Here is a 25216-nt window from a genome sequence, read left to right as displayed (position 1 = left end):
TCCAACGTTTATTACAAAGCAAAAAAAAACACAACAAAATTATCACACACATTTTAACTTTGAAATAATTCTCACTGTGGTGATTCTACAATGATATGATGGTAAAACTTTGCTTTTCGATGGATTCTAATGTCTGTCATTAATCTTTTGTTCCAGAGCATCCATACCTCTATGTGTCCTATAAGCCTGGTCGGCCTAGTAAGGTTACTGTTAAAGAAGGTAAAAAGAGGCTTGTGTTTGCCCCCAAGGTTGACGCTCTGCCACCAACAGACATGTCAGCATGGTAAGTAATGCTCTCAAGTCCCAACAAAAACTGCTGATTATCTATTGAGTGAACGAGCAAGAGTCAACTTTCCATTCACTTCTTTCATTGATTCTTACTCTTTATCCATGGTTTAAACACCTTTCAATGCCTCCAATCTTTAGGTATAAGGATGGGGTCCCTATCAACAAAAATTCCACCTGTTACAAGATGGCTGGTTACAACTTGATCATCAGTGATGTGCAGGAGAAGCATGCTGGGGTCTTCACCATAAGCCTGGGCAACCAAGTGAAGGGCTTGTTCAGGAATCTGAGCTACACGCTGGTAGTCCACGGTAAGCTGTTGCCATAAACCTGATAATGACTGCTGATCCTAAGGAAATGAAGCAGTGCCTTGGCTGCCCCAGCACTGTAGCTGCTTTCAGTGCAGTTCACTGGACTGCAGGTAGCAACTCTAGTATGAGAGGAATTTGGGGGCTTGTTGATTCCAGGGCTGGATTGACGTAGCAGGGGCAGCTGTTGTTGATTATTGGGGCTCTTTTGGGGGGCTTGGCGCAGTGTGTAAAAGGCCTGGGCTCTATTATGTACGCAGATTCCAGTCGCTCCAGACCCCCCCCCCCTAGTCTCCAGCATTTATTTGCATCCTCACCATGTGTATATACAGTGCAGCTCATATAAACAACATGTTCCATACAATATGTATACAGCTTGAGGAAAACAAGGACTGGGCATGTAATTGATTGTTTTAACTGAATACTACTGATAACTGTTAACACTAGAGGTTATAAATGTTTTAGGGTGTTAGGTTGAAACTTGGACAAAGTCTGCTTACTGTAGAGCACAGAGAAGTGTGTGTCAGCTACTTCAAGCTTGTCATGTGGGGGGGGGGGGCAACGCTATATTCATTGCATTCTTTAAACACAGCAATCTCAATAGTGTGCCAAAAAGTGTAAAATCAGCTGCCTGTGGTTTGTATACACTTTATTTATGATCCTTAACTGTCCTGCTTCACAAAACTTTGATTTATTGGAATGATAAAAAAAAAATTAAACACAGCCACAACTAAACACAGTGAAGTGAGATTCCTGGTATCAATTATGGAACTATTTCATCAGAGGGCTCCAGATTATGAATGTGTGCTACGTGATGGCGTGTACGTGGTGGGATGCAGGTTTTGTGGTTTGCCTAACTATGTGTGTAGCCTGACTATCCAAGCTGTTCAAAATGGAGAGAATGGCTAAGTGATGTGGACCGGCACAAGGATCTCTGTCTGTTGTTGATGGTTGATACACTGATGGGCCACTGTGGGGTCACTCTTTGACCCACAGCCCCGAGCTATCCAATCATCCTGCCATTCTTCTCCTACACAACGTCCAAAGGACAACTGGTGTGCACCTTTTTCATGGCTATCCATCATGACTGCCGGCCCTCATTATAAAGACATTATGAGATTCCACAGTGGGCTGGGGTGGTGGCTGGTTGATCTAACCTGTTGTCGCTCTCTCTTTATCTCGCTCTCCTTGTGTTTTTGTGTTTGTGTCTGTGTACTTATGTGTGTTTGTGTGCACTTCTCTCTCACAGTGAAACCAACCATTTCAGAGGCAGAGCTTGCCGCTGTGGACGTGCAGCCCTACACGTTTGGCAAACAGCATCAGCTAACCTGCACTGCTTATGGGATACCCATGCCGAACATCACTTGGTTCTGGCAACCGTGTCACTCAGACCCTGCGCTTATAAAGTGAGTCACCATCTTGCTATATCCACAAAAACTGAAATGTTTAAACTAGATTTTCTGTAAACTTCGTCCAATCTTGAAGAATTAAAAACACAACAAAGGGAAAGTTTTCCTTGATGTCATGAATACCTAACATAATATAAATAAAAATCAATTACATGCCATAGCTACCACAAAGTGGTCCTCCTGGATTGAGTGTGGTGTTTTACACAGTTACAGGTATACGTTCAGATTTAGCTGTCAGTTTACAAGAGATTAAAAGTTTTTGGTTACCCTTAACTTTTTTCTTACGTTTCTCTTGCACAAAACACAGTTTGTATGTTTATTATCTGTCTGGCTGAACAAAGATGGTAAATCATGTAAATGTGTCTACTGCTGTAAATACTCATGTTTGTTATATTGCATAGCATTTGCACAAACATCTGTGTTAGAGGACAAAAACGTATTATTTGTATTCATGAAAAAAACAACATCACAGACTTAGCAGTACGTACTTTTAGGGTCCAGACCTACCAGCCCAGCCCGGGGATCCCGCTGTCAAACAGATCTACATTGACTAAATTGACTCTGGCCCAGAATACGACACATTAATCAAAGAAACGGAGCCCTCGAGAGCTGCCCTCTCGTTTGTGGTCAGTGGCTTTGTAGGCTGAAGGGAAAAATAGGGGAGATGTATTAATCTCAGATTCCCAGAGCTATTACACACCCGAACAGAACTGAGTGTATGAGTGACTGTGCATGAATACCGGCCTGGTAGTGAACCCACAAACAAGATGAACATTCCCTGAGATCCTGGCTCGTCAATGGCAGCAGGAGACCTACGAGTCGTAAGATCAGGAAAACAATGGGTCATTACCCTTGGGTTATCAGGCCTCAACACCATTACCAAAAACAACATTGTGGACCACTGCACAAGAAAGAGACGACATTCTGTTACATACTCAATGGTGTTAATCCACCAGTGCCTCTATTGTTTCATTTATTAAATGATCTCAAAAACCTTCTTGTACTTGCCAGATTCATGACAAATTATTTCTGAGCATTGAGTCAAAGCAACTCTTTCTGCCTGGCCTAAAGATAATCAGGGCTGGCACTATGAACAGTGGCAGGCAGCTAATGAGACAAAGGAACAGCCATAGCCTGGTGGGAGGCCAATTGTGCAAAATGTTTGTTTTATACAGCCCTGACCCTGTAAAGTACCTGTCACTGTAAATCCAGCATTTAGCCCTTCAAGATCATATCTCATCTAAATCTTTGGGAGTTTGGAGGGGACACGCAGAGAGCGGGGAAGGTTTAGAGGTGAGGGAAGCTTGCTATGTTGGATATGGAATGAGGCTGATAGGGTAAGGGGCAGAAATATGGGGGTGTCTTTATCGCCAGGTTGAGAAGTTATCAGCGGCCCCTTGTTGACCGCCAAGGTCTTAGGATCAACCTTATCTCCTCTGGCCAGAACGTGTGGGGGGGGTGTTTCCTGTACGAGGTGACGCATAGCACAGCCCTTCCTGTCGCTGTTGCTGTTTCCTCCTCTGCCTCTCCTCTCATCAAGCTGATTGTTCCCCACCACGGGCGGTGAAGGGTTTGGGGGTTGGTGGTCAAATGAATGCTTTCTCTTGGTTTTATAACCCAGACAATCTGGTCTAGACCTGGACTCGACCCACATCGGTCTCTGTGGTCTTTTAAAATACCCTCAGCCTTTCAGAATCAGGGCTATTAAAGCACGATAGCACATTGTACTTTATAATCGCATGATGTAAGCAGGTTATGTTCTAACGTAACATCAAGGTTCACAATTTAATTTAAGTCTTTTTTATCTGTGTTGTATTGTTTAAGGTCCAACACATCTGCAATTGTCTCTACACATACTGACTGCATGACTAGATGGTCTTATTAAATTTTTTCTGTCCTACAGTTGCAATGCTTCCAACAACACTCTTTCCGTCAACATTGATGACAGGGGAAATTACTCCCACAACTGGATTAAGAGCATAAACGTCAAGCCTGAGCTGGTTAAAGGAAAAAACAAGGTATGTTGTTAAACTTTATTTGTAGTCTTTCCACATTGGTTTGAAACAACAGATGCACACCGTGAAATGTGGCTGACAAATATCAGTGACCAACTCAACAGTAAGATTTATATGCGAATTGGATCAAGGAGAAGTCTAAGGATCAAGGGAATAGCACTAAAGCTAGGTGAGATTCAAGTAGGAACCTCTTGTGACATCTGAAATCCATAAATCCTTACAATTTTCCTGCTATTGGCAGTGATGCTGTACTTTTTTTTTCACTGAAAGTGATTCATTTTTTCTGCAGTAGTTTTGACTTATGTAACTGTGACCAAAACCCATAAAAAAGCCCTCAGCAGTCCCTTTTGAAGAAATCAGTCTTGTTTTTCATTGTTGCTCTTAAACAAGTTTTGATTTATTCTTGGAATAAACAACCAAGAAAATATTGGGAAATCTCTTGTTTTCACTCGACTGATGTGTTGCATCCAAAAAGGAAGAATCTATATTGATAAATAATGTACATTTGCAACATGAATTTAACATACTTGGATAACTAACTGCATTGGGTTTTCTTCCTATAATGAACAAGATCTGTACCAGACTTTTCCTGTACCTTGAAATGGTAAACCCATAACGTATAGACACAGTTCATTTTCCTATAATGTGTATAAGGTGTATGTCACTATAATGAGTGACATACACCTCCATTTCACAGTTCTTTCATATGAAGAAGGCCTGTAAATGAAGCAGCTGCAGCTTCATCCTGGGCCTTGCCAAAGAAACATCTTTTATTCTGACATCAGTTAATCTTTTCTGCTGTTTAGACTCTTGGATCTAAGCCTTGTAAACAGTGCAAAAGCTATATGGCTTAAGCCATGCGTGTGCCAAGAGCTTTGAGCAGACTTTTATAGATTCTACCCTACACCATTACCTGTAAAGAAGAGCCACTACACACACTGAAAAACAGCTGGAACTGTGCTTCTGTTATGTAAGCATATTCTGCTGTAATTGCACCTAATGTAATTATAGAAGCAAGCTCTGATCATGAAAACAGTGCATTTAAGCAGCTAGAAATAGTCTGTCACACCAATACATTAAGCACATTTAGTTGTCTTACACCTCAATTATTTATTTCTGCTAAATCAACACTCAGGTGTTGAATGTACCAGTCCCTCAGCTTTTCTTAGAAAACATAAAACACGTGTTTTTGTGCAAACCTAAACACAATACGGAAACTGTAGACAAATGTCCTGTGGGAGCCGTTTACTAAAACTGTTCACCCCAAACATAATTAAGAGCAGGCCTCCTTTGCCTCTATAGGATTAGGTTAAAGAAACCCATTACAGCAGGATGGGCCAAGTAAGGCACATATTTGTTGTTATAAAGGTTTTCAGCTGGAGAAAAGAATCCATGATCATTCTCCAAACTTTTCGTTCGCTGTTTTCACCTGTATTTCCGGTTCATAAGTAAGTGGTTTATTGTCTCCTGCTCTCTGATTAAGCACAGGATGAAACTCACAATCATTATAATAATTGTAATTTTGGCAATTTTCATAGGGCATCGGTTCTGATATGTCTCTGACATAAATAGGGAGGCACCACTTATTTACAAGTACTTGTGGCCAAACGCTGGTGCTTTATGAGGGTTAGGACTAAGGGTCAATGATAACAAGCAGAAGTTTTAAAGAACAGGGATTTGTTGGAAGTGAATTCCTCTCTGTCACCCCACATAAATCCTTTTGGCCCGCGAATAAGAACGTAGTCAAGGCCGGGCCTTTCAGTGCCTCCCCAGAAGGCCCAGTAGAGAGGGAGACTGGCCCGGGTCATAATATAAGGAAAACACAGGGGGGCACAGAGGTCACAGTGCGTCTGGTCAGGTCACCTCTTGGGGACTGCGCACAATTGTTTAAATGACTGTGTTCGAGCTTGGGTTACATCATGGTGAGTAATAGCCGTAACATAATACCATAAGGCCACTCCATCACTGTTTTGACAAGTGTCAGACCAGTATGAATCGAACAATATGATCTAACTTTTAAACACACATTCTGTTACTGCCTGAGTGTTTGTATCGTGAACATTGTTTCATGGCTACAGCTGTGTGTCTTGAGAGTCAGCACAATAGCTCCTACAAGCCCAGGAGGTTTAGACCAGCATACACCCAGATAATACACCCACATCATTCACTCTCTTTGATGTAGCTAACTGGCCCCCAAAAAACAGATGTCACCCTGAACACTAAACAGAGCCCCACGCAGTCTGGCCCTCACCCAAGTTTCACTTATTATTTTGTCTATTTAAGCCATTAAAATGTTGTACTGGTGCAATGATAAAATTGAGTATGGCGTTAGAAGTGCTTTCCAGGAAATGGACCTCGAGCAGTGGCACTAGATCTATAGTGCAGGTCTGAAGGCGACTCAGCGGGTTTTAAACTCCAGATGTATCCTTTCATTAATGTTACACACTGGAGAGTATAAATCAAACCAGGCTCTGGACCTCTTACCTCTGATGGTGACTGAACCTCAAGGATACGTTAAACTGAAAGTTCAAGTCAAAGCGGAATTCTGAATTGTGATGTTAAGCATTTGTTGTTTATCTCGACATGTTTTCTTTCTGTTTGGAACAATCAGTGATAATTGCCCCTTTTATCCCAATTAGACTGTGAGCACCCTGGTGATAGGAGAGGCTATCATGTCAGGACAGTACTCATGTGTGGCCCAGAATGAAGTTGGCAACAGCACAATGACGATCCCTTTCTACGTTGACGGTAAGTGGGTCAGCTGAAAGTGCAAACAGAGTTTTATTGCAATAATAGCAAAGTGCACTATCCTGTGCACTGGATTCTTTCAAAGGATCTACACGTACAGTTACATGCTGTAATGAATTGCAAGAACAGCGAAGGAATGTGCAGATTGCATTGTGCAATAAAGAAACCAGAGGGGGGCATTAATTGAAACCATCTTCCACTGTAGCTGAGTGGCTTCAGGGTGGAAGAGAGGCAAACATTGTCCTGAGCCATATGGAGTGCTATAATGGCACGCTTTTAAAAATAACTATGAATAGCACGCATTCCTGCTCCGCTGCCAGCAGGTCATTCCTCTTTCTCTGTTAGCTTTCTGCTAGGAGAGGTCTAGAGTTTCGAGAGTTCCCAACATAAATATCCATTAAGACAGTCATGTATTAATAGTAAGGATGAGGTGTCACTGCAACAATGTGAATCACAATTCCTTAAAAGCTGAGTGAATTACATCTCCTGAGGGGTGACGGATTGCTTTTGAGAGGGGGCCAAAAACGTGCCTCCCAGAGTGAGAGACTTCCAGAGAGGAATTCAGCTCTCTTCCAGAGGTGAGGAAGACAGAGAAAGATGGAGAATACTGCTAAAAAAAGAGGACACAAATGTGATAACAGCTGTCTTCTCTTACGGAACACAGAATGCTTTCCAGCAATCTGAATAAACAAGCTCAGTCTGGTTCCCCTGGGGCCCAGACTCAGCTTCTCTCCAATCGGATGAGTGCGGCAGCGCCGTCAGGCATGCAAGTCCCCTGGCAACGTGCTTCCAATTAACAGTGATGAAACAGGAAACAACTGCAAATTTGACATTCCTGGCATTGCAACAAGCAGCAAGTACTGTCCAACACAGGATGCGTGTCTCTGTTCCTGTAAAACAGATGATGTGGAATGCTCTTTATTCATAATTAGTAATTGCGGTTGACCCCATCTGATCATTGACTGCATCTGGAACTGAGGATGATTCAACATCATTGAAATCCATTTTCACACTAGATCACCCTGAGGAAATCACCATCGAACCTCGGGCACCCATCGAGGGCGATGACGTCACTCTGACCTGTTGGGCAGCTCGTTACCTTTACAAAGACCTACACTGGTTGGATTCCAGGAATCAAACGATCACTTCCAACGTGTCCAGTCTCCAGATCAGCCGCTACTCCATTTCTCTTTCTCTCCGTCTGCATAACGTGTCCCAAATCAGCACTACAGGTTACAAGTGCCAAGCATACAAGCTCCACAAGAGGGTTGAACTCAAGACCGCTGCACTCTTTGTGGATGGTGAGTTAGAGGAGGATACAAGAAACTGATTGATCTCATAGTCAGCTGATATACATTGATAATAATTATAGCACACACAGAAAACAAACTTGCAACACTTGCTAAGTCGCTGCCTGAACAAGACAGTAATAGAAAAACAGCAGCTTTAATTCAAACCTTTTTTTATGTTTTGTTTTTTGTGCAGTGAGAAAAAGGCCCTGGCTGAGTCAAAATCTGACTAATCAAAATGTGAACAGTAGCAGCACCCTGATGCTGGCCTGCTTTGCTCTGGGAGTTCCTCGTCCGTACATCATGTGGTACAAAAATGGCATTCAGGTGGAGGAAGGACCAGGTAACCTGAGAATGCTATTCCATGTGCTATGATTATCTTATGATATGATACAATTTTATAATATTGGTTAACAGTGGCACAAGTGCAATCCTGGCGCAGAACTGCACAACTGGATGATGGGCTGAAAGAGAAAGAATACGTTTTGTTGTTAGTAAGACTGTATAATCAGCAGGTGAACCTGTCATCCGCTTTGAAAGCCGCTGACAGTTTCTCAACGTGTCAAAGACCAGGCCAGCGTTTCTTTAGAGAAAACGTTTTTTCATTGTAGGGCATATTTGCTCGAGGCACAAGTAAACAGCATTTCTGATTCAGAGTGCGGATGATGTCATTTCTGAAGCTGAATTTATATTTCCAAAACCCTAAAGTTCCTATCTATGCACACTGAAAACATTTGTGCAGTTAAGCTGCACTTACTGTTACAATCGTTTATATAATTACAGCCTGTTGGCAAAGTAAAGGTTTCATTCAGTTGTATTCAGGTTGTCATATTTGCATTTACACGCACACTGTGAGAAGCTAAGTATGCTAAATCCTTTTCTGTAATTGCATAACCTGAGCTCCCACAGAAAATATTATTTCTGGCTCATGGTGTTTAAAACATCCTGAGTAGAAATTAAATTATTCTGCATAAACACAACCTCAGTAAGAGTGGGTTACTTTCCAGCCACAAGATAAACTGTAGCATTTCATCTGCTTTTGAACGACTGCCAGTCTGCACTTGCACAAAAGAATCAATCCCAAATGTTAAATGTCACACCTTTTCTACTTAATCGGTTTGACTGTGAGGTTGTGTGTTGCAGGTATCAGCCTGGGAGAGGACGGGGTCCTGACCATCGAGAGGGTGAAGAAAGATGATGAGGGTCTCTACGAGTGTGTAGCCAGCAATGTCGAGGGTACTGCGATAACTAGTGCCGTCGTTACTGTGTTCGGTAAGTCACTCAGACACCTTGAGATATTAACTAACTAACCATCAAAAAAGATCCAACACTCACCAACAACTTGCTGCATTGTCAGTGGAGTGTTGTGGGCTTCACATCACATCAAATACACTAATCATCCGTCCAAAACAGTGGAGTCATTGCATATTCTGCATGTCCAATCAAAATGTCTCAGAGGCCCTGTTGTTGTCTTGTCACCACTACAAATAGCTCTGGTCTGACTTCATTATGAAAAGTTTCCCCTGACAGAAAATCTGTGGCTGCCTGGAATGCCAAGTGAATTCCTTCTCGGGTTTTATGAGCGAGGCTCTGGCTGAGGGTCTTTACCTTGAGGACACGACCTCTGTGAAGTGTTAAGAGGTCCACTAATGAGTGCATTAGATTGAGTGCTACAACAGCCAAGGGGCTGGAAACACACAGTAGATAATTGGAGTAGCATGTCTCTTAACGTGTGTGTGTGCCTGTGTACCTTTACATGTAAATGAATTGACGTGAAGGTCAGGATGGCCGTGTAGGTGAGATTTCATGCATGTCGTTATTTCCAAATAGATTGTAAATAAGATGAACTTCAATCTCTCTTGAAATTCATCAGTAAGCGTTATCAATTCCATCTGCACCACAAAGATATTTCAGCAACAGGCTGTATGCATGTTCTGCATGGCTGTTTAGTCAAAGATTACATAATATAAGCGCCAGACAAACTTGTTGTGCAGATTCAAGGGATACGATGTTTCAGAGAGTCGACATGGATGGTTAAAAAAACGGTGTTTGGAAGAAAATATTATCGGAAAAAGTGTGGTATGCATTTCCTAAACAAACCAGAAATAAACAGCGAAGTGTGTTTCCATTTCCTTTCTGTAAATAATCTCCCAGAGAAAATGAACAAAGAAACAAATAAACAAAAGATTGACACATTTGTAACAGAATGTTTTCTTTTGATCCCAATTCTCCACAAATCCTTCAATATTACATGACAATTTATGAGATCATGAAAAGTACACAGTGGTTTCTTTGCTAAAGAGGTCTGGCAGTTGACAATATTTTTTTTCTTTCCAGGGGATGAAGGGAAGCCGAACGTCGAGGTGATCATTTTGGTGTGTACGGGAGCTGCAGCCACGTTCCTCTGGCTCATGCTTATCCTCTTCATCCGCAAGCTAAGGAAGGTAAGACGTTATGTTACTTCTTCATATTACAAAGCATATGAGATTAGCATTTGCCAAGATGAGAAACGTTCAAGGGTCATAGCATTTGTGATTTTTGTTTTGTGGTTCCTGTTTCCACTAATTTGACTCCAATGATTCCATAGAAGCGACTGACTAATGCTTCTTGTGAACCACGGTTAAATGGAAGGACACATTAAGCCAGTGTTTATGATTTCCACATTTCCTTCCATGAGTGGTAAATGCTGAGCTCATGTTTGTAAGTTCAGTCAAAGGAGAACATAATGTACTCGAAAATAAAACGACGAGGAAACATTTATGCGCCTTTGATCTGGACAAGTACGCATAGAGCAAGAATTTTTATAGTCAATTTTTCACTACTTACTGATCACTTGAAATGAAACAAAAGTCCAAAACTCTGCGTCATGTCGTGGTTGTCATTGTCAAAAACGTATTAGATCATTCATATTTTGTAATTTAACACCCTCAGCAACCGGCACAGTATAAGATGGGTCCGTCTATCATCATCGACCCTGACGAGTGTCCCCTCGAGGAGCAGAATGATCTTCTTCAGTACGACAGCAGTAAATGGGAATTTCCCCGTGACCGACTGCGACTAGGTGAGAATCCAATGGGCAGGAAAATGTTAAAGATAGGATTTTCATATATTACGAGCAACTTTAGACACAGTCAGTTTTCGGACAGTTAGTTTCTTTTAAATCGGTTAATCGCAAAGCTGCCATAACTTTAGTTGTTAATATTATGTTGAAACAGTAACAGAATACCCAGAGCCACTCTTGGGATATCTCACAATATTAATGTGTGTAAATAGCTTGCTAGCTGGATGAATGAACATGTACACAACCCAGCAGGTAATGCCCTTGATGATTTGTTACTTGTGGTGATGAACGGGATGATGTAGATTTTCTAATGCAAACATTTCTTTACTGTAACTTTCATTTACGTCACTGTTTCTGATTTCTCTGCTTTGAGCATATTTGATTGGCATTGTCCGGACAAGAAGTTCAACCACGAAAGGTTAAAATTTCATTTTAAAAGTGTTTCATGTTGAGAATATACACAGACACATTAAGTTCCGTGGAATAGGTGTCACCCCTCTCTGCAGCAGCTGTGTAGGGTCATTACTTATCAGTGACCTGCGCTGTCATCCAGTCTTAAGTGAGGCATAAATTCTCTAGAAAAACCGCCTGGCATGTGTTTTTTGTAATTATAGACCCATAGCCTGACTGACAGGGAACCTGGTCTGATTTTTCTGCCTGAGGGACAGGAAACTCTAATGGCGTCCCACTTATCGAATACCTTCTTCCTTTGCCAGGCAAAACTCTTGGCCATGGAGCGTTTGGAAAAGTGGTGGATGCTTCTGCCTTTGGGATCGACAAGCTCTCAACCTGCAAGACTGTCGCTGTCAAAATGTTGAAAGGTAAACTGTGACTCTACTGTAAATTAAAGGCATTTGTTTTGATAGAACCACTTGTTCTTTTTCACTTATGTCGCTGCCCGTGTCTCTTGTTTATCCTGGAGGTACCACCACTCATGACAGACAGGCCTGCATTAATGTCACAGTATCTACTGTTGTATGGGTAGCAAATGAATAATGAATGTCATTTCTGCAGAAAGATTTATTTTGTGCGCACATTACAGGCTCACGGCATCACATGTGCCTGCAGTTAATGTTTGTATGGCGTATCGGTTCAAAAAGAGCTTGCAATGTCTGTTCCCCGCAAAGTGCAGTTAGAGGTAAGGACCAAGACCTCTGAGCCTGTTCTTGATAAAAAAGATTAAGTGTGTGCAGATCTGACAGCTCAGATCAGAATGTCCAAAATCTGCAGGTGAAGAAGAGTTCCAAAGTTGAAGATGCAAGTACCAAATGAGCAATAAAACCATTTTTGCCCCATTTTAGAGATTCCAACATTTGGAAACTATCAGCTGTCTCTGGCCTTTTTTAAGAAGAATTATTTTCCCATTCCAACGTCTCTCCAAATATTTACAACAAATGTTGGATCAAAAACAGGAAAACCAACAAGCTGAAAAGTTTTCATGAAAATGTTATTACTAGAGAAGCAAACATCAGTAATCAGATATATGGGGATGATGTATCATGAAGAATAGGGCTTATGTATTAGATGTATTGGTCACTGTCATATCATTAATCATGTCTCAGCATAAATCACAGACTCTCTGAGAGGAACAGACTCTGGCTGTTGTTAGTCGGAGGTCAAACCTAATGTAAAGCAGCAGGTCTCCTCAAATTGACCGTGGTTTAGCTAGAGACTCCCTGGCTGCTTTAGCCTTAAGCTCATAAATATCAGGGCGGTCAAAGCAACATAAAACAACCCCTAAATCTTAATTTTCATAATTCAAGGTTCAATCATTTTTCAAACTTATTAAAGTTCAGTATTAAATGTAAGCACCTCCCTTTTTGATTTTTAAAATTTTTGTTGGCATTCATCTTTGAGGATGTCCTCCATCAATAAAGGCCTCTTCATATCGCTGGCCTTAAAGCAATATTATTTTTCCATCATATTTAATGAACTCTCAAAATTAAATTCCCCAGTTATCCATCTGACAAGGTTCAGTTTTTTTCCGCACATTCTCGCTATACATGCAAACTAAGAACTAAGAATTTACTCTTGAAAGGCTGGAAAAAACATCATCATCTGTGTGTTCAGATTGTCAACGGTTGTGATTCCGGTTCCAAAAAAACGAAACTCAAAGGAAACATGTTCACCACTATGGAAATATTGATTACATGTTGTGTGTTTGAGTGTTTGTACAACCTTTGTTCCCTCCTGTGTATAAAAATATCTTTCCACATCGGAACAGACCTGCGTAGACTTGCTTCTTTTTCATAGAAGTTATCTTTGCGTATCATCTTAACTGAATCATCTGGTGAGGTGATCTCATTTTGTTTAATGTCTTCCATCTTAACTTTATTAAAGTGAAAATCTGTTTCTTATTATTTTTTCAATGAGTTTGGATTCCAAGCATTCAAATTGTTGAAGGGAACATTGTTCGAGTGATCCTAAAACAAAATTAAAGGAAAAATGAAAATCAAATTTACTGTAAAAATGTGTATCCTTTAAGTCCGGATGTTTAAATATACCAACCGATGCTGAACAAGTTCTTTATGTGTTTGCATTATTACAGGAGGCGCTACGTCAAATGAGCGGAAAGCTCTGATGTCAGAGTTGAAGATTCTGATCCACATTGGCCATCACCTGAACGTGGTCAACCTGCTGGGAGCCTGCACGAAGCCTGGAGGTGAGCTTTAGGACTGAGGAAGTCATAAAAACTGACCCCAAAATATAATATATAAGAAGAAATTGTCAGTTTAACTATCACATGATGTAGGAATAATCATGAGAGATATACCATTTTAACAGGCCCATTGATGATGATAGTGGAGTTCTGCAAATACGGCAACTTGTCCAACTATTTGAGAGGCAAGAGAGATGACTTTCTCGTCTACAAGGTGAGTCACGAGCTGCATGACTTCGACTTTCCGATCATTCTGGCAACGAGCTTGTCAGCATTGTGAGCAATGCGGGACTGTTTTTACAACCATATAGAGAGGCCCCATGCATGTCAGCAGCAGTGTTTACCCTCATCCTTTTTTAACATGATATATATGTGTGTGTGCTGGTCAGAGCCAGGACGGTAAGGTGGTGTCGTCAGGATCGGGCTGCGAGCTGAGCGAGCTGATGAAGCGCCGCCTGGAGAGCGTGGCCAGCAACGGAAGCTCAGCCAGCTCTGGCTTCATCGAAGATAAGAGCTACTGCGACTCAGAGGAAGAGGAAGAAGGTAAAGGCCAAGCGCGTCTTGCTTCCCTTCAACCCCCCTCTGTTTGTCCCTCCTGCTGTCTCTCCTTCTTCCCCCCTCCTCTCACCTCTGCTCCACCCCTCCTGCCCAGGAATGAAAGCTCCCCTCAGGTTGTTTTCTAGCCCGAGTCTGATAGGACATTTCCTCCTGTTCAGCAGTACAATCACTGCAGCAGGAGCCACTGTCACCCCACTGAGTCTGGGGAGGCGTCTGTTTATTTCCTGTCCTGACCTGAGTGTTTCTCTGCTCTGTGGCTCCAGCTCGGACACGACACGTCAGCCATGTTGTTCCTGATGTGTTATTTCTGGTTTGATTAGCTGTTTACTCAGGTGGGCCAGTGGAAGGACTCCTTGTGAGTTCCTCTCTCAGACCCCCGACCAGCACGCTGGACCCATAACCACACGTTTCACCTGACATTTGAAGAATAGGAGGAATTGTAATTTGTTTTCATTTCTCGTCTGTAAAGGAAGTTTTATAGACATTGTGTAGGAGGAGACGCGTACGTGATTGTTAAGCTTATGTGTATTAGTTTGTTACTGTTTCATCTTCTCTGATTCATCTGACAGAGAGCTGCTGTTCACGTTGACTGCATTAAAAAAACAAAACACCTGGATGATTTGGATCATTGTCCTAAATGTACATGCCGTATATATCCAATCTGAAAAATCTGTCTCACTGGGAAAACTTTGTGTTCTATTGTTTCACAGAATCTGAGGATTTATATAAGAGAGTCCTGACGTTGGAAGATTTAATTTGCTACAGTTTCCAAGTTGCAAAAGGCATGGAGTTCTTGGCTTCCCGCAAGGTATTTTCTTCACATAAATCAGACATCTATCAAGACATTTTATTTTAAACAGCTGCATATACATCTATGGTGTAAGTGTTGTGCTTTTTTTTTTTTTTTTAAATATCATGTTATTTTGATATTTATTATCAGATAGCAATAATTATTATAAGTTGGACACATACATTTTACTCTGTATAGTGAAGGATCGCCATGCTCACCCTTGTTTACTGTAAACTAGAGAAGTCAACAGTGTCCGAGTAGAGGAAGAATGGCTCAGAGAAGTCAAACCTCTAAAGTTGGAGTTACATGCAGTTCATACTAAAGGTTTCTGCAATGTCAATGAATAAATAAAACACAACTTAAAAGATTTAAATTGTATGTTGCCTCTACTATGACTCTGAGAAACTGTGTTTCTCAAGGTTATCAGTCTTGACATCATTCATTGTTCAAGTCATTCATAATTTTGGGGAGACCGGATGGGACTGATTGAATGAGAATGCCATTGTTGTAGCTAACCTGTTACAGACTGTTTCTTAGCCTGGATATGGAACACTTCATCTCCTATTGTAATACTACTGATGACTTGACCACATGTTGCTCTGCAAGAAGCCATGCTTCATAGCACGCAGGGTACCGTTAAGTCAATTACATGCAGAAAATGTTGCATTGAATACGGTTTTGTTGCTTCCTTTTTTTTATTAGTGCATCCATCGTGATTTGGCTGCACGAAACATCCTGCTATCTGAGAATAATGTTGTGAAGATTTGTGATTTCGGACTTGCCAGAGACATCTACAAAGACCCGGATTATGTGCGCAAAGGAGATGTAAGTCCAGTCAAGTCTTTTTCCAGCTGTGTGGTTTTTACTGTCTTACAAAAAGAAATACTCAGAGCATTTTCAGTAATAGATAACATGCAAAACAGTAAGCTATCGCTGACTTGGCAGAAAAAGTGAAAGAACTGAATAAATACAGCAGTTCTTGGGAATCTTACAAAAAAATAATTGAGATCAGTGTTTGTTTGAATACTAGATTATGAAACTAAAGAAGCTAAATCAATCACAACATTTAAAACCAACTGGCTCTCCACAGATGTGACAGTGTAATTAGTCAGATGTCCACACCACTGAGATAAAAGGGTAAATTATTTCTTATCTTAATATCTGCACAGGCCAGACTGCCGCTCAAGTGGATGGCACCTGAAGCCATTTTTGACAAGATCTACACGACTCAGAGTGACGTTTGGTCCTTTGGTGTTCTCATATGGGAGATCTTCTCTCTGGGTAAGTGTCATGGCTCAGTATTGACCACTACTTTTATAGTTCACACCCTGCTTTCTACAAACGTCACACATCCAAACTTAAGCCTCTTTCACAGATAGTTCTTGGTAAATTACTGGAATAACCTTTCAGAAACAGCCAATGATTTTTCACTATACAAACATACGCTACATTCAGGAACATTTTCATCATGGGCATTGTTCCACATGCCATGGCGAAGCTCGAACAGAGAGGGAAAGGGACAGTACAGCAAATGGCAGTTATGCAACACTTATGGATGTCAACCGCCATAAAACTCAACTGAAGAAGATGATTTGCATGTAACCGGCGGAAGACGTCTCTTATTATTTCCAGGAACATGGCGGGGATATGTTTTTGCCGTAAATGCTAAACCACACATATGCATAAAGCCTAGCATCTCATTCAAACACGGGTATCTGTTATCAGAGATGTTCCGTGAGAAGAAGAGAGCTCCACTAGCTTGGTAGACTCGCTCGGTGCCTCCAGCTTTACAGCCTCACCAGATGCACTGGATAATAACTGTCTTTTTCTTCTTCGGTGTAATTGTGCCCTGAGGACAAAACGGTCTGGGCTTACACTGTCAGCCTGAGAAAACTATTGTCATGCCACTCAAACGTTAGTGAAGTTCGTCTGTGATTTTTAGTACAGTCATGGGACATTAAAAAAGGAGAGAACACCTCCTATTTAAGCTATCCGTTTCGTCCCAGCTGGCAACACAAACTCATTGTAACCAGGCAGCCAGATCAGTGTAAAAGTGTTCCCCTGCTGTGAAACCACTGCAGTCTTTAAGGCCGCATTGTGTGCCGGCCCATGATTGCCTGTGCACCGTGGCACAGAGCTCACCACACGTTTCTATAGCAAGGCTCAACGTGAAATATTGTATGTTTAAATGTCACCATGGGAAGCAGCAGAAACATAAGAGGAAGTGTAACCAAAGTTGGATGTATTTCTTTTCTGTACGTTTTGACTGTGTTGCTTTTGAATCACCGCCATATGGTGTCGTCACCGACTGCAGTTGAAAGAAAAGTGTGTCAAATTGCATATTCTTTTAAATGTAAAGCACGCTGACGTCATTATGATACTTTACCTTTTGTCTTTCCTTCTTTTTCTTGGATTCTGTCTCCCTCTTTTTCACTCCTGACACATTCTCACCACATTTTTTCCGTTAAAGAAACACTTTCACATCTGGGTGCTGTTAGCGGGGCCTCAGAAAAATAAATCAGGAAACAAGGATACAAAATGACCAAGAAAAATGGCAAAGAAGTGAGCTTTGCAGCCTGATCACGTTCAGAGGTCAAAAGTTTCAGGGTAACCAAAGTGTGTTTTTCAGATCTATCTGTGAACCAACAGTGAGTCAGTTGCGTTTTGTGGGTCTAATTATGCCAAAACCTCTTTGAATAGTGTTGACGCCCAAAGGTGAACCAGGCCTGAGTTGTGTTTGTCATACTAGATATACATCATTATCAGGATGAGAATGCCTTTATACAGAGAAGAGATGAGAGAATACTCTGTCTCGTCATAAAACACAGGTCATTTTAAACAGGAGAGACTTCAGTAGAGTGAAACAATAATTTATTATTACACATGCATGAAGAGATGAACAGTGAAGAGTCTTTGGCGATGACATAGTATATTAAAGAGGGTAATGATGCTGTGGTTAGATGAGGAATATTCATGGATTCTAGACACTGGTGGTGTGGTGATGAAGGGAGTTGCTGAAGATGGGATATGATGGAGACCGGAGGTGAATGGGGTGGAGGAGTGTTGCATCGGTTCCCACTGTAATGACCATGACTGTAACTGACAGCAGCAGAAAGGACAACCGTTTACAAATTTGACAGCAACTATGTGATCGGCTTAGGGAAGGCGTGGCAGAATCTGGATGGTTAACGTGAAAGTGAACGCCCACAATCAGCTGATAGAATAGAAGGAGAGATTTGTGAATGAATGAGAGCGTAAAGAGAGTCTTCCTGACTAAACCTCCGCTAAGCTTCAAATCTTTGGACTGTATAGATATTTTATAACACAATAAGATACAATATGATAATTTCATTGTTTAGCTGCACTATAAAATGCACATAATACATCAAATGTAAAGTAAATCCTATTAAATGTTTTCTAAAAACTACAGGAAATGAAAATGTAAAAGTTATGTATCTACACATTTAGTTGGAAATTTTAGATTGATTTGGGAGCTTAGAGGGTTAGGTTTTTTGAAGTGGGGTTGCATGAGGTACTTATCAATAGTCAGTGTATTAAACAAAATGATTATTTATGACTCATGAAATTGTATTGATAACAATAGAATGGGTGTTATTTTCCAAAACCATCACAAATGGATATTGGATACAAGTCGGTTCAGTGTATGACTGTATGTTTTCACAGCGTGAAGTAGGCTTTGCCTCTAAATTCAAATTTCATTACCAACATGATTGTTTAAAAGTAAATTCAATTAGTGGTGGTTTTTTGGTTGGAGACAGATTCATGACTCAAATATAACAGCATTACACATTCAGTGTATGTCATGAATGAGTGGGCTATAGTTACAACCTCCAACCAATTCTTGTCAAATATCCTTCATATGTATTTATTTTTCTAGCTAGTGGGTGTTATTTAATCTGCAAGAGTTTATAAACAAATCAGCGAGATGTTTTCATGAGGAATATTGGAGTTGGAAAGCTGCAGTGGTTGTCACCAGTAAAGGGACTTTAATGTTCCCAGTAGGAATTTAGTCTTAGCAGGTGTTGTCTTTTAACTTTAATGCAGAATAATGATATTAAAAAACACTCAGAGTCAATTGATCATATTGATATTATCTAAATGTTGTGAAGAATCATTTCTTTTCTACTCATGGCCCAAGACTTGGTGTTAAAGTTATATTCAGTCATTTTACCAGATATTTTGAGTCTTCCATTGTACTACAATGACTACAATCATTTATCATTTCATTAGGTGCATCTAGCTAAAATGAATGGAGTCAAATACAACAGTCCTACAATAACTCCTCCTTCATGAGGGTTAGGATGAATTTGAGATGTGTTGATTTAACTTCATGGTCATTTTGGAGGCTGTAGCTTGTGGTGCTGTTGAACTGTATTGTGTTATACAGAGAGGTATTTCTGTTATTTAGCCTACCCTCATATTGATTGATATACACGGGGTGGACAAAATAATAGAAACACCTGATATATACGCATAAGGGCAACTGAGTGTAATTTGACTACATCATTCTTAATCTGATGTATTAAGTGCACCTTTCACAATTTTCTTCAATCTTTCATCATTTATGAAATATGTGTCAGTAGTTTGAAATAAACCAGAACCAGCTTCATGTATTATGGCACCCTAAGGATTTACTTTGGAGACTTTGAAATACCTCAACAGTTTATCCAAAAATCAACATTATGGAAAACACTGTCGTCATTATGTGGCTGAGACGAACTTCACTGTCTTGAAGATATTCTTACATTTGGATATATAATGTCAACATCATGTCACCTCACATAATGGTGTAAGTGACAACATACATCCTACAATACCACCAAGCATCCCATCACAAATGTCAATTCATATAAATATACGTTGTATGGCCTTTTTTATGCACAACAAATAACGTAATGAACCTCTCCCCCTCTTTCCTCTCCCAGGTGCCTCCCCGTACCCTGGCGTCCAAATTGATGAAGAATTTTGCTGCAGGCTGAAAGAGGGGACCAGGATGAGAGCACCAGAATACTCTTCCTCTGAAATGTAAGAATCCCTATTAACGATTTCTTCAGTGAACAACAAATAGAAGTAAAAACGTACATGCATGCTGTTCATCTTTAGAGAACAGTGAAGAGGAGTGCGTTTGGGAGCATTAACTTGATATGCTGTTTTCCTGTCTTATCCTGGGAATCTGTCTTTGAAAAATGTAGGGTTGTGAACATTTCATTGTTTGAACTATCATAATATTTGAATCTTTATAACGTTCATCTTGTATAGCTGGGGAAGCCGTGTGTATCACAGCCAAAGCCTCCCATATCGGTATAAACCTAAGAGAAGGCATTGTGTCTTTCTCCCTCTTTGTGGTTGCACCAGGAGGTCGGGGGTGCTTGATAAGAATCATGGGTAATCCTGCCATGAGTGTAGCAGGAGGAAACATTAGCTACTGATTAGCTCTGCAGCGGCGAGCTTGAAGCTCTGAAGCATTTTCTGACTGACAGTGGTGCAGATGTAACTGAGCACCACGTTTAAATGCGACGTCTAGAGTTGTGCAGAGACTGGAGAGTTTTTTTGAGCGAGGGCTGTTGGATGGTGCTGGGCATAAATATCTGTGGGAGAACAAAGAGTCCTCTTCTGTGGTATCATTGCTGTCAGTCAGTGATGCAGCTAGGAGAACTATTTTTGTAACAAGAGTACTTCGACTTTTATGTCCAATGTACAGCCAATCCAGACCAAGCGATCGCAGTCTGAGCTGCGAGTCTGAGAGTCTCCCGCCAACATGTGTGCTGACTTTTTGTCTGGTTTTAATTTAAAATGACTCATATAGTCCACAAATCTTATTTGTTTTGAAAGCATAATGCAGCACTTCTGCTTAATAATGATGTGATATCCAAAGGTCCAGAGTTTTGAAGAAGCTTGTGCCAAGTAAAGCTAACTGAATGAATTTATCAGCTTTGCAAAGAAGACAGTGATTGGAAATGATACACAAAATCTGATCCAGACTGTTGTTCAGAACAGAGGATCTGTAGATGCAGACCGACTGGTGCCAAGAATCTCTTGTTTTTCTCGGAAAAATGTAACTGCCAGATTATATAGTTTGCACGAGTACGGCTGTGAGGCCTGCCTCTGATTTAAAGTTGAGATAAAAAAACCTGCTGATATCAGTGTAAATGAAAGTCAGTGGGGTGAATTCCGCTGATTCCCTGCACGGGTCTGCAGTTGATCACACGAGTTTGTAAGCCCAGGTTTTGACACCATTGTCCCTCACCCCAAACTCGTAATATATGAGTGATGCACAGGAGGTTGCAGGCAGTGTTGAGCAAACAATTTGTGCCTCTGCAGCAGGAATGTTGTCTTCCGTCTGTGAATAAGATTCCCCGTCCTGATGCATTGCAGAGGAACTTAGCGGATGCTGCTCAGAGAGTGGGCGGTCAATAAATAGGATGCTCACTTCCCATCCTACCGCAGTTGCTCAACTGGACAAAGTAGCTCAGTTTTACAGAATCTCTACAGATCCCCCCCCCCCCCAAACACACACATACACACACACACACACACACACTCACTCCCTCAAGCAAGCGGAGGAAGGCTATTTATTCTCATTGCGGACCAGGCAGGAAATGTGGTTTAAATTGTGCAGTCATACAATGTGTCTACTTCCCCTCATCAATGATATGCATAAAGGCTGTGATCCAGCTCTCCACATCCTGTCACCATTAGGAGGGCTCCCACCTGGACGAGTCTACGCTACGTTCATTGACGTGGGAATCGCAGCCGCTCGGCTTCTTCTAGCCGGGCCCGACAACACTGAGTGGTTTAGATGCCCTGCACACAAACACAGATGGAGAGAAGGGGGGGTTAATAAAGCAGCATCAGACCATCTGCTTTTCCAAGTCCTCAAACTTGAGATTGACTACTATGATGCCAAAAGGGAATTGCAATAGTTATATTTACATTAAAGTTAAAGTATCTGTAGGGAAGTATAGGTTCCTGCAACAGAAACCAGAGAGGGATCCATCACCCCCATTATTCCCAATCAGTAACATGCTGTAATTTAAACAGCAGCCATGGTGCTCTGTTTCTAAATGTCTCCACAAAATGAGACCGGTCACTGTGATGGAAACTCACATTAAGGCTCAGAGTCTTCCCACATGGGCAGAGACGCTGACAGCCTGTCAGAGACCTAAGCAGGGCTGTGTGCTCTCAAGACCAACAGAGAATCAGATACAGCCCCAGAGGCTCAGGCTCAGGATCACCTGAGAAGAAAACAGGGTGTGCATGAATATTCTCGATGACAGTTTATTTAGAGGTGGACCAGATGTGGTCGCTCAATGCAACAAGGTTTCTTTATTGGACTACCAACCCTGAGGATAGTTATTTTTCCTTTTAAAGATGCAGAGTTATAATACGTCAATCCAAATATACTGTGTGTTGTTAGTTGTCTTCAGCATTTAGAGTGTCCATCCAGTACGCTGAAGGCGTGCTTTTGTCCATCTTGCAGCCTGTGTTCAGTGGTGTGTTCTCTGCTCTTAGATATCAGACCATGTTGGACTGCTGGCAGGGGGAGCCACAGGAGCGACCGACCTTCACTGAGCTGGTGGAACAGCTGGGAGATCTGCTTCAGGCCAGCGTGCAACAGGTACGGTAGACAAGACAGAGTGTGTGCTGTTTGAACTCTACATATGATGTGTCATAGGTTTGTTTCAACAGTAGCAGGAATCATCCGTTCATGATCAGCAGCTGTTGAGCTCTGGGGTGAACTCAAACTGAAAGTTAAAGGAGACACGCCAAAGAAACTTATGGATGTGGTTTGTCAGTAAATAACAAATACTGAAACTGAATTTATATATATTTTTTTTTTAAATCCCCACCAAAGGAGTCGTGATCATACTCTGGTTTCACAAAACACTAGTTCTGCATAATGAGTCACAAAAGCTGCAAATATTTAGGAAACAGCGTTGCTGATCACAGTCCTGCCGCTGACAGAAGATTCAAAGCGGCGTCTCGCCCAGGGGGGTGCTCAGAGTAACTGAGAGGGGAAATAACATTCAACACAAACACTTGGCTCTCTTTGAAATGGCCACATCGGTCCTATAAGAGGAACCACACTTCAAAACACATGGAAAAACAATGTAATTATTAGTGTGACGCAAGATAACATCGTCTGGTATGGTTGTGAAATGTCGCAAACAGTTGGAAGTTTGTAGATTTTACAACGCTGTCAGGAAGTTTTACAGCCGTTGGCTCTAATCACTTCAACAAATATGGACCAGAGGAAAAGTCTGTATTTGATTATTATGAAAACATATTACACTAAAAGGAAATGACACCTTAACAAATAAGCTTTTTTATAGCAGACATTTTGACTCGCCAAAGTATGAAAAGTACTTAAGTGTTACTAACAAGACTAACAATGGCTCTGCTCTATTCCCAGTAAGCCGCAGCAGTGTGTAATACCATGATGCTGAAACTGAAGCGGCTGGATGGAATTTAGCTGCCTTTAATTTTATTGATTACACTTTTGCTTTCTAAGAGAAAACTGATTTGGCTTGGTTAGGTTGGACATCTAGTCCTATCCTCCATTCAAATGAATATGAACAATGTATTTGAAGCTTTCACCATCACCTCCCTAGAGCGCAGAATAGGTTCACTCAATGAGCCGCTGACGTTTTAAACAAAAGTGATGAAAACGTAAAATGTTTTTTTGAAGAAGATGGATGAAACTTGACGAAAGTAGAGCAATAACTATCACAGATGACAGGAAACGCAACAGAGTCCGAACTAGACATGGATTATTTTCAGCCATCAGGATCCACAAGCTGCCCAAAGTCATGTTTCCACTTCCAGCCACTAAAGAGAACGGGCTTCATGTCCAGAATGTACATTACAGACACACAGAGAAAAGGAATTAGATTTCACAGCTGCAAAGACTACTCAGGACTGTAGATTGTGTGGAGTAATAAGAGATAAAGACAAGGCCACACATGACATCACATGAAAACTGCAGCATGTTGCATTACAGATGAGTCTGCGAAAGCTATCTTCATGAGAAAAAGTTTAGGCTGGACAGAGTAAACAGTGGAGGGGTTTGAACCGTAATAATAAAGGTATTGTTACAGTGCAGGAAGGCTGGTCTCAGACTCTGCTGCCTCCACCAACTTCATGAACAAAGTATATTGATTACCAATGTTGATGCACTTATTGTAAGTCGCTTTGGATAAAAGCATCTGCTAAATGACTGTAATGTAATGTAATGTAATATTGTATTGGATATGTTAAGCATGACCTCAGTTTCTTTAGCTGCTCGCCACAACCTGTGGATGTGGGTCTCTGTATAACGCGCACACGGCATCGACCCACAAGCCTCTCTTCTCTTTAGAATTTGCGTCATGGGGCTGCACTCTTAGATATTCTGTGTCTGTTTGGTTGATTCAGGAGGGGAAGCACTACATACCCATCAACACTGCTCTGCTGGCGAAGGTGGGAGACCCGTCCGCCACAGTGCTGTCAGAGGAGACGCCCACACGACCCGTCTCCCACCGCGAATCAGGGGGCACATGGTGAGAACATGGATCATCTATTCATTGGCTGCGAAGTTTGAAATAGACAAATGAAACTCTAGTGTACATAATGTATTCTTCATAGTGCTGTGTAGTTATTTAACTACTCTAGTGAAAGTGTTAATGTGTCCGTTAGTCAGCACACAACTTTGTTCAGAGGTATTGCCATGACATTTTGTGCAGACATTCATGGTCCCCAGTGTATGAATCCCTCTGACTATATGATCCCTTAATATTTCCTCTAGCAGCAACATTCATTTCATATTTGTGGTTTTGAGGGAAATAACTCAACTATTGGATGGGTTGTCATGAAATATTGTACAGACATTCATGTTGCTCTCAAGATGAGTTGTAGTAACTTGCTACTGGTGCTCCCTTTACTTTTCATCCAACACCATCATCAGGTCAAAATTGAAATTTGTCCAAAACTTTGGGGCTTTTGACCAAATACCTGCCAAACTACTGACATTCTCATCAGCCTCAGCTGTACTTTAATGTTAGCTAAAGTAAGAGGGTGAACATGGTACACATTAT

General features: G+C 41.3%; 1 protein-coding gene across 1 annotated transcript in view; it reads left to right on the top strand.

The window, feature by feature from the left end:
- kdrl (kinase insert domain receptor like) overlaps positions 1-25216 on the top strand; it is a 44598-nt gene that overhangs the window by 12577 nt on the left and 6805 nt on the right. Inside the window, exons 8-27 of the mRNA XM_068715008.1 lie at positions 157-283; positions 427-596; positions 1843-1999; positions 3906-4020; positions 6657-6765; positions 7782-8066; positions 8251-8397; positions 9198-9326; positions 10392-10498; positions 10986-11115; positions 11832-11936; positions 13664-13777; positions 13900-13988; positions 14164-14317; positions 15043-15140; positions 15825-15947; positions 16292-16403; positions 20069-20168; positions 22656-22761; positions 24558-24682. Coding sequence (XP_068571109.1) covers positions 157-283; positions 427-596; positions 1843-1999; positions 3906-4020; positions 6657-6765; positions 7782-8066; positions 8251-8397; positions 9198-9326; positions 10392-10498; positions 10986-11115; positions 11832-11936; positions 13664-13777; positions 13900-13988; positions 14164-14317; positions 15043-15140; positions 15825-15947; positions 16292-16403; positions 20069-20168; positions 22656-22761; positions 24558-24682 — 2602 coding nt within the window. The remainder of the gene's footprint in view (positions 1-156; positions 284-426; positions 597-1842; positions 2000-3905; positions 4021-6656; positions 6766-7781; positions 8067-8250; positions 8398-9197; positions 9327-10391; positions 10499-10985; positions 11116-11831; positions 11937-13663; positions 13778-13899; positions 13989-14163; positions 14318-15042; positions 15141-15824; positions 15948-16291; positions 16404-20068; positions 20169-22655; positions 22762-24557; positions 24683-25216) is intronic.

This window comes from Cebidichthys violaceus, unplaced genomic scaffold (genome assembly GCF_023349555.1).
Source record: "Cebidichthys violaceus isolate CVI_PGR_0920_01 unplaced genomic scaffold, fCebVio1.0.p SCAF_2, whole genome shotgun sequence".
NCBI lineage: Eukaryota > Metazoa > Chordata > Actinopteri > Perciformes > Stichaeidae > Cebidichthys > Cebidichthys violaceus.
This window is presented reverse-complemented; position numbering and strand designations above follow the sequence as displayed.